The sequence below is a fragment of the Apiospora phragmitis genome, assembly GCF_038363925.1.
Source record: "Apiospora phragmitis strain CBS 135458 chromosome Unknown utg000010l:1.0-9815664.0:1.0-9183399.0, whole genome shotgun sequence".
NCBI lineage: Eukaryota > Fungi > Ascomycota > Sordariomycetes > Amphisphaeriales > Apiosporaceae > Apiospora > Apiospora phragmitis.
Genome location: NW_027117409.1, coordinates 6475573 through 6489421, shown reverse-complemented (window position 1 = coordinate 6489421; position 13849 = coordinate 6475573). Strand labels below are relative to the sequence as shown.

The following is a 13849-nucleotide window of genomic DNA, read 5'->3' as shown; positions in this document are numbered from 1 at the left end:
CGTTTCTCAAGCGGCATGCAGACGGCGTTAGGTCACGGGGAAACGGTTTACGCAGACCTGCGACATCATCATATAGCAGCGATTCAAGGGTATCCTCAAGATGGTGGGTATCATTGGTCTATTTTTGGGCGCCTTTATAATAGAAGAGCGTGGCTTTCTACCTCGCGTTCTCGGCAGATAGCTCTGCCAGAAGTCCACCCTTGTTCCTGTGCTTCGAGTCCTCGGCCAGTTTTTGGTCCACGAAGTCTGAGAGATCCTTGACCTTCTGAAGGGCCAGACTGGAACACTGCAATACCGTCACAGCCTCCACAGGGGCGCCACCAGGCTTGGCCACCTGACAGATCTCCCCATGCTTATTCATGCTGATGGTGCAGCTGCTCACACGCAGCTGCTCCTCCAAAAGTGTAGTATCCAGAAGCCATATGTCTTTCTCCTCCCCGTCTTCTCCGATCGATATGGTCCCAAAGAAGCTGAATGTGATACAGAAAGGCGAGTGCAGCCAACTCAGAGGGACAGGTTCTCTTTCCGCGGGGGTGTAAACGGTCAACGTATCGCCCTCCATGCTGGTATCGGGTTTGCGAAAGTGGCGCAGAGCTGCCACGACAGCCAAACACGAGGCATCGATCAGGTTGCCGTCGTGGGACAGAACGTGCAGATCCACTCGGATGGACCAGCACTTTTGACCTGCCACCAGGCATAGAGATTCGGTGTCCAGGGCATTAGAGCGGCGCACGGTTTTCTCTAGTAGTCTTGACAACAAGACTTCTGTTTCTGTCGGGCGGTTGACCTCGAAAGCGGGCGAAGCCATAGGGCTGAGCTCGGTAGTGATGGTGAAGATGCCATCGAAAGGTCGGTCTGTGTACGGGACCGTGACTTCGGCGGTGACCTTGGTAAGAATTCTGCAGGCGCGTACCTTGATTAGATATCGTTTCCCCCTTGAAGTGCTGCTCGACATGGAGAGGAGAGGAGAAAAAGAACAATGGCATACCTCGTCTTGCCTAGGGTGACGTCGGCTATTCCATATTGGTCGCCAAACTTGAGATCGAGCTGGCGGAATTGGTCGAGGGCGCGCCCATCCAGACGATGGCCCTCTCGCACGGCTTTCAAGATGAAATCCTTCTCATTCTGGGAAGGTTCGGCCTCGCGCGGCATGATCAGTGGTTGGGGGAAGGAATTGGGCCTCTCCTTGTTGGTCGCATTAGCAGCAGCAGCAGGGCAGAAAAAAAAGAACACCGGCTTTACGAAGTTTCCTGGACCAATAGTACCTAAATACAGTGCTCTCAGCTGGTTGGGTTAGTGCTTTGGTAGATCCATGGTGGGGCATCAAACTCATATCTTAGCGTCCGACTTTTGGGTAGCTTGGTAGCTTCCGCGCTGATTCCCTGTCCATGGCGCGGCCCCCTGTCCAAAAGTCGGTGGTTTTGATGCACGACACCGACCACCAACTTTCTCTTGTACTTTACCATCTTACACTCATTCAACCAACCTCAACCGCACCTACACACGTCATACGTTGGACACCGGCGCCACCAACTCCTAGCAAACAAAACTGGAAGTCGACTTGAAAAGACTCATCACATCACGCAATAAGCTGCCAAAGCCGCCGCCATGACTACCGCCCACAGACCTACCTTCGATCCCGCGCGCGGCAAGGAGGCTTTGCGCGGCCCTGCATACCATCAACGACTCCTTCCTGCACACACCCAATTGAAATACCGGTAGGCCCTCTCTCTTTCTCTGTTCGCCTCTTGCACAAACCAGGTTACTCACATTTGCTGCAGGCAACCCGGTCAAGGCGGTGCTGCCGACAGTGAGGTCCGCGACCTGCGCGCCGAACTCCTGGCCGCCGAAGCCGCCCACTTCGCCAAGACCAAGAACGGCGGTGCTCTGCCCGCGCCCTCCTCTGAGTCCGAGGAAGTCTCTGCCTCCAACGGCACCAAGCGCCCCCTGGCGCTCACATCGCACGCCGACGGCACCGAGGAGGACCCAGAAGCCAAACGGCGGCGCATACTAGAGGAGTCGCGTGACATAGACGCGGACGATGATGACGACGACGACGACGAAGATGATGACAACAGCGAGGAGGAAGAGGACAGCGACGACGAGGCAGAGCTACAGCGCGAGCTGGAGAAGATCCGGCGAGAAAAGGCGGAACAGCGCGAGAAGGAGGAGGCCGCACGCGCAGCCGCCGAGGAGGAAGAGCGGGAACGGGACATTGCGTTGGGCAACCCCTTGCTGAACAAGCAGAACTTCAACATGAAGCGGCGATGGAACGACGATGTGGTCTTCAAGAACCAAGCGCGCGGGACCGAGGACAAGGGCAAGAAGAAGGAGTTCGTCAACGTGAGTAAACCCAACCAAGACTATGATCTCCGCGTCATGTCAAAACGAACGAAAACATTTGCTAACGTAATACCGGCAGGATCTGTTGCGATCTGACTTCCACAAGCGTTTCATGGGCAAATACGTCCGCTGAGCCGCTCCGTTGCGCGTTACTTAGAGATACCCAAACAGAATGAACACCCCATGATTCCCTGTTACGAACCCTTGGTTATGGCCCTTGGACAGCCTTTTGGAGCCCATTTCGAGTTCCTGGACCACTGACTGCTTCGTAACCCTGCAAACCTGCAGTCCTTCAAGAGGCAGGATGGCTGTTTTTACACGCCATATTCATTAAGCAGTGAAGAGCGGGTTGCACAAGCAGAGATCCGCAGGAAGTCTATACCACAGCCTATAGTTGACAAAAAAAAAGTTGCGACTTTCGAGAGGTGAGGGGGCGGTTCTACAGCGGTCTACACCCAAACGTTTTTTATACTCCAGCAATGACAATCTTATTGGACGGCTTCTTCGCCACATTTTGCTCATGCACCGGTTTCCCATGGTCCTACCTACGTACAGACACATCGTTTCTAGTTCGATCCCTCTCTCCAGGTAGAAAATTTGGTGGAACTGGAATATCAATCTACCCCCTATTGACCCTTCTTTGTCTCGCTGGTCGCCTTGGCACTGTTCAGCGGGGTGTGCGCCTGAAAGCCAGCGAGTCCCGTCCTGATGGTATCCAAGCTCCGAAGCTTTCTCCTCAGCGTCTTGACGCTGTCCAATAACAAGACTAAGTAAAGAGATGGTGTACAATGTCAGCCTGCGAACTATATATATATATATAGGTTCTGGTTTGGTGACTAATCGATCGTCGTCAAAATAAACCAGCGATATACTGCGTTGAACTTACAGGCAGGCACGATTGCCCAGGGCAGGTTGAAGCCGACGTAGTAGACCCAAAAGTACATGAACTCGGGCCGGCTGTGGGCGAGGCCGGTGAAGTGCGTCTCGACGAGACTGGTGGAATAGTACAGCGCCACGCCGTACAGGTGGGCCATGCACATGCTGATCTGGAGGGGGTGGCGGAGGTAGCTGTTCGCGACAATGCTGGCCGCACAGGCGAAGGAGAGGGGGCCCCAGAGGAACTGCGTGTATGGCGGGGGTGGTCTATATCAGCTACGGCTCATGGCAACATAGTAGTATAGTACTATCATTTTTTTCAAAGGATAGGAGATCGTAGTGGTTTGTGTAGGGGGTTGGAGAGGAGGGGGAAGAGGACGAGGAAGAGGAAGCCTACAACGGTGATGCTCTCCACGCTGAGCATGAATGGGTCTGACGTCAAATACCTGGAATCCGACAAGGCGTATTCCTTCCATAGTTGCGCGAAGAGGTTCTGAGACGATGCCACCGTGGCATGGCTGAAGACGAAGTAGCCTATGCGCCAAAGCAGAGAATGTGTCAGCCTCGGCGATTTCTTATCTATATGCTTCCAGGGAGGATCTCGACACAATCGAGAGAAAAGGTGAAAGAAAGCCTCTTCTTACCCCTCGAAAAAGCAGTGTAGCGAGCCGCCTAAAACGGCATAGTTATTAGATTAGCAACATATTCTCCATAGTAGAGTCGCACTCCTTCATGTCTCTTGACGTACACAAGATAAACCAGCAGAACACAGCCAGGTTCGATTTGGTCAAGGACGGGTTCACACGCGACGCAAGGGTGCTCGTGAGGAGCATGACGCTGGCCAGCATGCCGCCCAGCGACACGAGCAGCATCGGAACGGTCGCGTGGTTGGCTTCATAGTTCAGGATGGCGACGCCCGGAGGGTAATAAGGATGTGTCGGCAGCGGCGGCGGTGGTGGCGGCGCCTCCTTGATGGCGCCGGTCACGGCTTCCGATGCAAGATTTCGCTCGCGGTAACCGCCCCAGACCCAATCCCACAGTACCATTGTCATATTTTTGAGCTGATTCTGCAGGTCCAGAACGTATGTTGTTGTTTTCTTTTCTTCTTCTTTTTTTTTCTCGATTGAGCCAATGGGGCGATGGGCCGTCTGCAGTACAACTGTCTGCAAGGCCGTTAGACGGGAGCGATGCTGAAAAGGGGATGAGAGCCATAGACGATCCGTGCTCTGCGGATGTTCCACTTTCGCTTTGGTCGAATCGGCTCCGGCGGAGTACATGATATAAGCAGAACCCGGGGTAGCCATCACCAAGCTACCCTTATTTGCATTTGAGCTCACGCAGTATGCTTTATCTTTCCTTCTATATTATTTCTCCAAATTCAAGATCATCAGTTTTGCTGTGAAGCGACAGCATCTGCCAACACTACTTGTTATATTGCCATCCTGTATCATTGGGCTAACACGGCCTGCCAAGCCAAGCGCCACTCTCCGGCCTGCAGATTGAGAAACGAAGAAGAAAAGGCAAGAAGAAAGCCATACATAAAATGACGGCACTAATAGAAGTGACGCTCTCGTGACTTCTCCAGAATTTCAAGCACCGCGATGACAAGCTGTTCGTCAAGCGCCCGGCCTTCGCCGACCACCCGGCGCCCACCATCTCGGTCACCTCGCCGGACTGCGGCGAGACCGACGCGCAGCTCTCCATCGCCTACACGGCCGACGGCATGGGACAGCACCCGGGCCTGAGCTGGGCCGCGCCGGCGGACGTTCGGGACCAGGTCCAGGAGTGGCTGCTCGTCAGCGAGGACCCGGACGCGCCGCTTCCTACGCCTATTGCTCGCGGGTAAGCAGGTGCTCTTTGCTCTCGTCGTGTGTGTATTTGTTTTCAGCTCTGGTTGCCCCTTCGTATGCCCAAGCAAATAGTGTGGTCGTGCATTTGCCACCGTCAAGGTTGAAGGGCAGACTACTGACGTTGGTGGGGACTAGCATGATAGTATATTCGGGGGCATCCCTGTGGCCAAGACCAGCGTCAAGGCGGATGACTTCGACATCCAAGACGGCGGACAGGCCTTGATGAAGGGCGGGTTTCATTACGGCGTCACGCGCCGCGGAGTACCGTACATACCCCCAAGGCCACTGCTGAACCACGGACCTCATCGGTGTAAGTCCCGAAACCTCTCATGGTCACCCCCTTGCTTGCTGTTTCTTTCCGAGCTGAGCTAAGACTTACCTCCTTTAAACCCAAAATCAGAATTCTATTTCGTTGTGGCACTGAGTGTACCACTCGATGCTGGTTTGCTGAAGGCGAAGGCAACGAGAGAGCAGATCGCCGATGCCATCGTTGGGAAGGTCGTCGGTTGGGGCCAATGGGTGGGAAGTTGTGAGAGAAAATGGACTTGAATTTCAAAACCCTAGAGTGCAGGATTTACGGTCCAAATTAGAGAAAGGGGGCGGGTGGTTGTATGCGAGGGGGTAAAAGAAAAAAAGAAGAAGAAAAGAGTGACCGCAGAGGGAGTTGAACCCTCTTGCCTTTAAGTATAACATAATGATACTACCGCTAGGCTATACCGACCCGGTCATGGGAATTAGGGATCATTGGGATATATAAACCCTAGAAGATGCAAGTGTTGCCTGCTGTTGGTATTCTGGAACCCTGGATATGGATGAACTCAATTATCTGGGCTTACACCTCCCTGCGCCCCATGGCTGTCGTGCACAGTTCTGAACTATATCTGATTCCGTTGCACTTATTTCATTATAGAGCCCTGTCTTTGATATGAAGTTACTCCCAACCGAAGCGAAAGCCCATGTTCAAATGAAGTTCTCGGGTGGCCAAGATAGCCACGCAGAGCAGGTTTTGCAAATAGCGTTCTAAATGGGATATCAAGTCGGCCGAGAACAAGATCGGCCTGCAATAAAATCGCATCCGACCCGAAATGACAAGACATTACAAACAGGTTGCCTACCATGAGGGTTCGTCAACAGGTTTCCCTTGCTTGTGCTATAAGGGGAAAATGGGGGGGGGGAGGGGGACACAAAACAACACCGGGTATAGTAGATACACAAACCGCCCAATAAACCGCCGTATGCCGCTAAGTCCCCAGACCCACTGGCGCCAGTAGGTTCGGCTCGAAGTTCCAATCGAATTCGTCCATGAAAGACCAATCGATATTCGCCAGAGGGTCGGGCACTAGTCCCGTCACCGTTCCAGTTCCCAACGTGGCCGTGCCCGTCGCGACCGCCGCCAGAGCATCGATCGTGCTGCTGCCACCGCCGCCAATGCCGCCTCCCTCTGTGTGAGATGACTGCATAGTGGCCCTTGGCCTCATGGTGTTCATGTCGCTCTTCCAGAGCTTCAGACAGTTGAAGCAGACCCCGGCTCCCATGCGATGTGTGCCGACAGTCACCGTCGGCTCGCCGTGCCAAACGGCCGTGGACTGGGCCAAGCTCCAGAAGGACTCGAAGAGCACAGAGAGCCGGGCTCCTAGGTCGCCTTCCTGGACAACCGAGCGGCGGCACACCTCCATACAGTGGGCGGCGCTGCGCTCGGCCGCCTGCTTGTCCAGAATATCCTTGTAAGAGGACCGAAAGACCTTGTATATAATGCACATGGCCGACAGCAAGGACCGAAAGGAGAAATGAGGCATGTGCTTCAAGTAACCGTGCCGGTCGTCTAAACTAAGAGCGTCGCGTAACACGGCCTGTGCCGTGGTATATGCCCGCAAGATATTGCGTTTCAGAGCCTCGGGGCTGTAGCCCGGCAAGGGTATTAGATAGTATGTCTGGATCTCTAACTGCACTAGGAGGGCGTTGAATTTGTCCATGTCATCTGTTGTTGGCGGTTAGCCTGGAAGTGCACGCGCTTGATCTTTGCTATATATAAACCTACCGGCTCGTTCCGAACAAATGAGTCCGCGGATGTTGTCGAAATCGTTCTCGAGTTGTTGTACAATGTAAGAAGAAACCCCCTCGGACTCTTCCATACATGCAGACATGGTTTTGCTCACCCGGTGGGCAAATTTCTGGCATTCCAAGAGTATCCGGAAGGACGAGTGGACATGAAACGGAGTCCTGCCATCGATAACGTTCTGCACTGTCTGGTTGAAAAGGCTACCGAGCGGTGGCAGGCCCATGTAGTGTGCGGCCCTAACATTTTGTTTAGCCGTACGTACACCCATGCAGTTGGGCTGTTGCGTAACCGTACCTTTGCGTCACGATGTTATACCCGGCCCAGGTATAATGCGCTTCTTCGTCCGTGAAGTTGCCTTGAAAGCCCCCAAAGCTAAACGCTGGGTTGGAACCCTTTCCAGCTTGTATGCCCAACAGTAGGGAGGCGTTCATAATGACCCCCGTGAACATGCAGGTCGGATCATTGACGAAGCGCACATCGGGAAAGACCCAAGTGCAGACGAGGATCATCGCATTGATGGTGTGCATATTGAGCGGCAGACTTGACAGGACGGAGAACAGCTCCCGCCTGATGGCATCTACCAGAAATGGTAGGACCTGCGGGTTTTTGGCGTAACGCCGACAAGCCACCAGGAGAATCGTCCAGAACAGCACTGGCCCGGATTCGTAGCATTTGTTTCGGATCCCGATGCCTCACGATGGGCATATACGGATGGAAATGCTCAAAGTACCTAGGAGGGCTTCAGCCGTGCGCAAAGGCAATATTATTCGCTATTTGGTTATTTTTCACTTACACATTAAAGTAGTAATCGATATCCTCCCCAGAAAAGGGTTGCGAGCCGAGGGCTCTAGGAAGGCTTGGTTCAATGTGGACATCCCCGACAAGCGTCGTCGCCGGGGTCTCGGTGATGGAGGGCCCGGAGGCAGCAGCACTCTTGTCCGATAAGGAGGCTCGTATCGCATCTGGCGAGTTGATGACGGGCTGTGGTAACGGCGGATCCTTTGGAAAAGGGGCAGTAGGGGCGGCGACGATTCCTCCGGTGGGATGACTGGACCCCACAGTCTGCTTGATGGTCTGGATTTCCTGCACAAGCTCATCGATCTTGCTGCGAGGGGGGCGGCCGGCATCAGAACACTGCTCCGGTCGAGTATTTCGTTTTTTTGCTCTGTTCATTTTACTCACTTGCGCCTGCTGACCCTCTTATGCGTTCTGTCCACCACGCATTCTAACCCAAGTTTGCTGCAGCGCTGGCATTGCAGGCTTGGCTGGTTGCTCGGATTGCACCGGACCTGCAGCATGGGAGTGAAGCTATAAGCGACACGTTCCTTGGTAGTGGGGGACACCGATCGGGCACACTATACTATACTACCCTTTCCAAGGATACCTACTTACTTTTGCATCCCGGCAGGAAGTGCACGCGCTATTTCGTTTGATGCGGCTGGGTGTCGGAGTCGGCACGTCTACAGCGTCCGACATGGTGGGCGGTTGGCAGCTGCTGGTGCTGGGACTGGGACTGGGCAGCAATTCCACATGGAAATTATCGTCCTCCCTTCAAGCTAAAGGATGGAGCGGCGGTTCATTTGAGAGGCTCGGCATAGCACAAGCATTGAGGAGATCGGTTATGTTTGCTACAATTACATGGTGATGACAAGATTGGCTATCATATCCACCGGCTAACCGTCGGAGCCGACAACGGCTAACAAAGCCGGAGTTAAGGGATATAACCGACCAATGTCAATACGAGGAATGCAATCTTCCTATTCCTAATCTTGACATCAGCCCTATGCGCGCGCGCCAGTCGCTGACCATTGCATACAAGTATAAACGACTAGGTAAAAGTACTATTTTGGTCACCCCCAACTACTGGCAGTGGACAGCCGGACTCTATGTCCAAGACTTGGTGTATATGTTTAGCCGGCCGGTCGTCATACCCCCTGGAAACACAACTCGTACTAAGTAACATACAAAGAGTACCTAGCGATACAGTTCGCTTTTTCAGGTCGTTATCTGCAACGATAGGGATCTCGACAGCAACATCTGCTATGCCTTTTGAAGTCCTGATGTCCTTGGAAAGTGCCGAGGGAACCATATATAAGAATGGACCCTATCATGCCACCATCGTACGATCCTCGTTGCATTTCTGCTGTTTGGCGCAACTGCCGCCCTGATCATACTGGAGTACCATCGTCAGAGGGGTTGGGTTGGCGGTAGGTAGCGAACCATTCTCTACTTCCATGCCAATCTTTCACACTGACATAGTCGTTTCTTCTTCTTTCTTTATTCATTTCTTTTTCGTTTTTTGCTTATGTGCCGGCTCATTCTGCCGGTGATCGAAAGGCTGCTCTGCTGGGGGTATCTTCATCAACGCCCCCAGTTCAGAGTCTCATATATACAACAAAGAGGTATACAACGTGGGGGTTGCGCCTGAAGAGGTGCAGCCATCCGCCAGGCCCCGTTCCTTTCAAGATGCCATATAAAACGCCTTGCCTTCCACCGAAACAATACAAGGATATCGCCGTCTTGGTATGAACCGAAACAAAGAAGGAAGCAACCCTTCGTAAGATATTCCTCCCTTTCCCTTTTAAGCGGAGGGACTCGTCATCATCTATGGCTGTTTCGTCGCAGCCGTCCCAGCCCACTTCCGGGTGTCATCCCGCCAGGGCTAAACATGCCGCCAAAGCCCTCCATACTCGCCATACCTGCCGCCACATCCTGTCCAAGTTCTGGAGCTTCCATGTTGAACGGCATAAACCAAGCTGACGATGGCTCCGAGTGGAAGCCCGACGGCATACCATGGGGTGCGCCCTCGCCCGCGCCGCCAACATTAGCTCCATTACTACCTCCAGCATGATGGTTCGTGCCAGCCAGCGCATCCCAGTTTATCATGGCTTCCTGTCCGCTGATAGTCGTGGGATCTATCCCACCGTATGCCCCAAAGACGAGTTGCCGGTCGAGGTGTGGCATCAAACCGGGTGAATTATTCGCCAAACCGAGTGAAACCAGATCATGATTATATATGCCGGGATGACCGTGCCCATGATGACCATGCGCAGCAGCGAAGTGTGGGTGTCCATGCCCGTGCCCGTGCCCATGACCACCGCCAATCGGGCTGATGGGCGAAAGCGCATGGTATGCTGCCACGCTACCTGCAGCTGCGTTTCCTGCAGACTTGAGATCAGCTTCGGACTATCCACTGCAAACTATGAGAGATGATGGACTTACGTTGCTGGTTACTTAAGCGAGCGGCATATTGCTGGCGCTGGTGGTGCATCCTCTGCTGGACGTGCTCGGGAAGGGAGTTGGGGTTGAGGTCGGTGAGTAGCGGCTCGAGGTGCTGCGATCCGCCCCGCGGTGGCATCCCGCCTTTTCGGGTGCTGATACTAGCAATTGATTTCCTCTTTGGTATAGGAGGGCGGCTTTGTATACCACTGGCAGTGCCCTCCCAGTCTCGGCACTTTGCGGCGGGGACAGCTGAGCGAACAACTCTTCCACAGTATACGTTTCTGGTTTCTGTTCGAGCACCGCGTCATCCCCGGACTCTTTCTTCTTGATCCCGGCAGGATCGAGGAAGTCAGATGATGATACACCATGCGGATATCGGTCGAACCAGTCACCGTACTGAAATATGGGCGAAGCGGTGGCGTTTTCAGTCGCAGGCGTTCCCTGCCGATGAGCATCCGCGCAAACACGGTATTGCTCGCGAAGGTTCTCGGACATAAAATGAAACATGCCCCAATATCGTTTCATCTTCCCCAAAAACCTGACATTGGTCGCCAAATTCTTCTTGGCCGACTGCTCAACTGTTACATTCCCGGAGAAGATGCCAAATATGTGCACTGTACTGGACAGAAAGGCGCAATAACCAACGAAGGGTGCTGCAATGAAGAACGACTCGGCGTCTCTGAGTAAGTCGGATATCCTGTTGGCCGCGCCAAAGGCTTTGGCGCCGGCCTTTGTGATGAAGTTCTTTGGTACATCGACATTTGACAGCCCCGCAGGCGATGACACCGCAAAACGATTCATGAAAAGAATATTCTGCTGTATCGATATATGAAGAAAAAGAAACTGGTTTGCCATGCCTTCAGTATCATGCAAGCGTAGATTTGCGGCCGAGTATTTGAGTCCTTCTGGCAGAGCCCCGGCAAAATCTTCGGCTTGTTTGAGCATTTTCGAGTAGTCTGAGTCAGGCTCCCACATGGTGTGGCTATCGATGTCTTTACCTCCCTGGTTCAAGAAGCTGATAATCTTCCCCATAAAGAGATAGTTCTGATCATGTAAGCAGCAACACCCATGTTGTCTTTTGGGTTGGACAGCTGGCCTTCATCAACAGGTACCGGATGAGGTACTTCCCCGTCTAGGTCTTCCGTGGGTCCCGGCATGTCCAGCTGGAATAATTTCTCCTTGATCGGCAATTGGATCTTGACTATCTCTTCCCGGATGAACATGGGGCGGTCGGTCCCCGAGGAGTTGAACCGGTCCATGAGAAAGCAGGCCCACATCGTCCTCCGTCTGACCTCGCGGTCGATGAAGCTGAGCTGTGCGTCCGGGTTGGATCGTGTCGGGTCGAATTCCAAGTCCTTGTGCAACTGGAGAGCGAAGGCCATCCGAATCGCCTGGCCACCTAGAGACCAGCTCCTCCCTCCATGGCATGTGCCAAATTCATGCAGACCTAGGATGAGAAGACACGTTAAGACTGTGATGTTGGGCCATTCGTATCGCCTGGTAACGATATCCCTAGCATGTCCTGCCCATTCTTCGCCGCGTAGAAAGTTCGGGATAGCCGCAAACATGGGATGTGTCGAGAAGCGAGCCGAGATGGCGCAAACGGAGAGCACCAAGACCGGTGGTAATGTATCAGCTCTAGAAACGGGTTAGTTCAACGCCTCGAGGATTGGGCAACCGCGAGAAACGTACTTCAATTTTCTCATGTAACTGGGTTTGTGAAGTAAGTGATAGACTTGACCGTAGATATTCTCGAAGAATACTTCCGCTAGATGCTCGCGTATGTTCATGGGCGGTAACGCTTCACGTCCTTCAGTAAGAAGCTTGCCGTCCTCTCGTTCCTGCACTTGCAGAGATGCTGGTCTAGAATCCTCCGCCTTTGCCTTGGATGATGTCCTGGACCAGTGCTCCAGATCAGTGCCGAAGGCTTCATCTGCACCGCGCTTCTTGACTTGCTTCCCGGCAGACAACGCGCCAATGATGCCAGGTTTGAGGTTCGCACGCGTAACGTTAGCGGCAGTCGTGTCTTGCTCAGATTTTGGTACAATCTTGATGATCCGATCTTCCATTCGCTTCAGTCGCTTGTCCAACATGGTCATGTAGTCTGTCCGCGGGGCTGCCTTGCGCGTCGTGACCTTGTACACGCACGGGATGCGAGAACGGATGCAATGTTTGCAAGCCGGCTTCTCGCCAGAACATCGAATTTTCTTCCGCCGGCACGCAATGCAGGCCAGCGGCAGTCGTTTTCGTTCTTTTCCTGCTTTCGTCTTCAGCTCGCTCCAGGCTGGCGTGATGTCCGACTTGCTGTCCTTTCGCCCAAGGTCTGTCCCGTCACCCGGCGCACCAGCGGACAGTCCGAACTCGTCTGACATGTCATCTTCCAACGAGTTGACACCCGCATGCGTACCACCCGGGCTTTCGTCTTCAGATGCGTCGTGGCTTTGCCGCCTCTCTGAATGTCCAGCGGTGGTGAAATTTGCACTGGGCGCACCAGATGCGATCGAGTCCTTGCCGTCGCCTATCGATGCAAGAGACGCCTCTCCGCCTGATGGCCCAAACAGGTCCGTGGTGTGGTCGTCAAGTCCCATCATCTGGGCCCCTTCGGGTATTTCCTGGTAAGAAAAAGAGAAATCCTGGAAATCAGGGGCTTCTATCAAGTTGTGTGACGAAGCGCTACCCGGTAGGCCCTCACGACTTGAATGGATGGAAAACCCATTCATATCGGCTGAGCCGGGCTGAACGGCCGGGCTCCCGGTGTCAGCGGAAGCTTGACAGGCATCGGGCCTGGCTGTGGATAATGAGCGATTATGAACCTGGGGCTGACTGGGTGACATTGCTGAACCGAGAGAGGTAAGGTCCAAGGAGAGCAGAGATCGGGGGCGTGACAGCCGGCCCAAGATCAGATCGCGTGAGGTTTCCTGGGTTGAAACTCGGGTGCCTCACTGCGTGGTAATACTTTCGGGGTCTCCAATGAAAGCTTCCTGGGGGAATCCAAGCCCCACGTAGTCGGAATTGTCTCAGCTAGGGGTGGTGAAGACTACTCGGGCTGTCCGGGAAGCGATGCCAGAAGCCACAGCGTCGTCGGCGGCGTGCAGAATGACTCTCATGACATGAAACAACGAGGAACTTCGTAGGGCAGAGGCAACAAACAACATGTAGGAACGAACTGGAGGCGAAGTGAAGTGAAGTGAAGTACTGTTTAAGGTTTTGGAGGGTTTTTGCGACGATCGCTGCTGACGGCGGCTTCAGAAGGTTGGCAATTTTGACGGGGGTGACCCCCGCTCAATGGCGTTTCTGATCCCTGCATACGACAGCGAATCCACTCCACGCGAGATGGGATGCGTTTTCGGCGGGCTGGCTTTTTGTGGGGAAATAGAGTGGTAGCCTACTGGAGCACTGGTAGGGGGGGGGGGGAAGGGGTGGGAATGGGACCCGATGGGTGGAGGAGGAGGAGGAGAAGGAGAGGAAGAAGAAGGAGGGGGAGGGCCTAATCGAGTGT

At 53.8% G+C, this 13849-nt stretch overlaps 6 protein-coding genes across 6 annotated transcripts; 2 read left to right on the top strand and 4 right to left on the bottom strand.

Moving 5' to 3' along the window:
- Positions 1-157: 157 nt before the first annotated feature.
- PG994_011740 (uncharacterized protein) lies at positions 158-1152 on the bottom strand (the record flags this gene model as incomplete). Its single annotated transcript, XM_066863149.1, has 2 exons — positions 158-899; positions 989-1152. 2 exons carry the CDS (start codon positions 1150-1152, stop codon positions 158-160), a joined length of 906 nt encoding a protein of 301 aa, XP_066712259.1.
- A 456-nt stretch (positions 1153-1608) lies between these two features.
- Positions 1609-2476, top strand: PG994_011739 (cwf15 cwc15 cell cycle control; the record flags this gene model as incomplete). Its single annotated transcript, XM_066863148.1, has 3 exons — positions 1609-1718; positions 1782-2343; positions 2423-2476. The coding sequence occupies 3 exons, from the start codon at positions 1609-1611 to the stop codon at positions 2474-2476; spliced, it is 726 nt and encodes a 241-aa protein (XP_066712258.1).
- A 493-nt stretch (positions 2477-2969) lies between these two features.
- Positions 2970-4265, bottom strand: PG994_011738 (uncharacterized protein; the record flags this gene model as incomplete). The annotated part of the gene is made up of 4 exons (XM_066863147.1): positions 2970-3109; positions 3230-3464; positions 3599-3753; positions 3968-4265. 4 exons carry the CDS (start codon positions 4263-4265, stop codon positions 2970-2972), a joined length of 828 nt encoding a protein of 275 aa, XP_066712257.1.
- A 539-nt stretch (positions 4266-4804) lies between these two features.
- Positions 4805-5618, top strand: PG994_011737 (uncharacterized protein; the record flags this gene model as incomplete). Its single annotated transcript, XM_066863146.1, has 3 exons — positions 4805-5061; positions 5213-5379; positions 5443-5618. Coding segments are annotated over 3 exons (600 nt in total), but the record flags the coding sequence as incomplete, so codon positions are not given.
- A 692-nt stretch (positions 5619-6310) lies between these two features.
- PG994_011736 (uncharacterized protein) lies at positions 6311-8604 on the bottom strand (the record flags this gene model as incomplete). The annotated part of the gene is made up of 6 exons (XM_066863145.1): positions 6311-7047; positions 7108-7364; positions 7423-7528; positions 7605-7858; positions 7922-8262; positions 8521-8604. 6 exons carry the CDS (start codon positions 8602-8604, stop codon positions 6311-6313), a joined length of 1779 nt encoding a protein of 592 aa, XP_066712255.1.
- Positions 8605-9729: 1125 nt separating this feature from the next.
- PG994_011735 (fungal specific transcription factor domain-containing protein) lies at positions 9730-13184 on the bottom strand (the record flags this gene model as incomplete). Its single annotated transcript, XM_066863144.1, has 5 exons — positions 9730-10289; positions 10351-10613; positions 10667-11394; positions 11463-11988; positions 12043-13184. The coding sequence occupies 5 exons, from the start codon at positions 13182-13184 to the stop codon at positions 9730-9732; spliced, it is 3219 nt and encodes a 1072-aa protein (XP_066712254.1).
- Between the last annotated feature and the right edge of the window lie 665 nt (positions 13185-13849).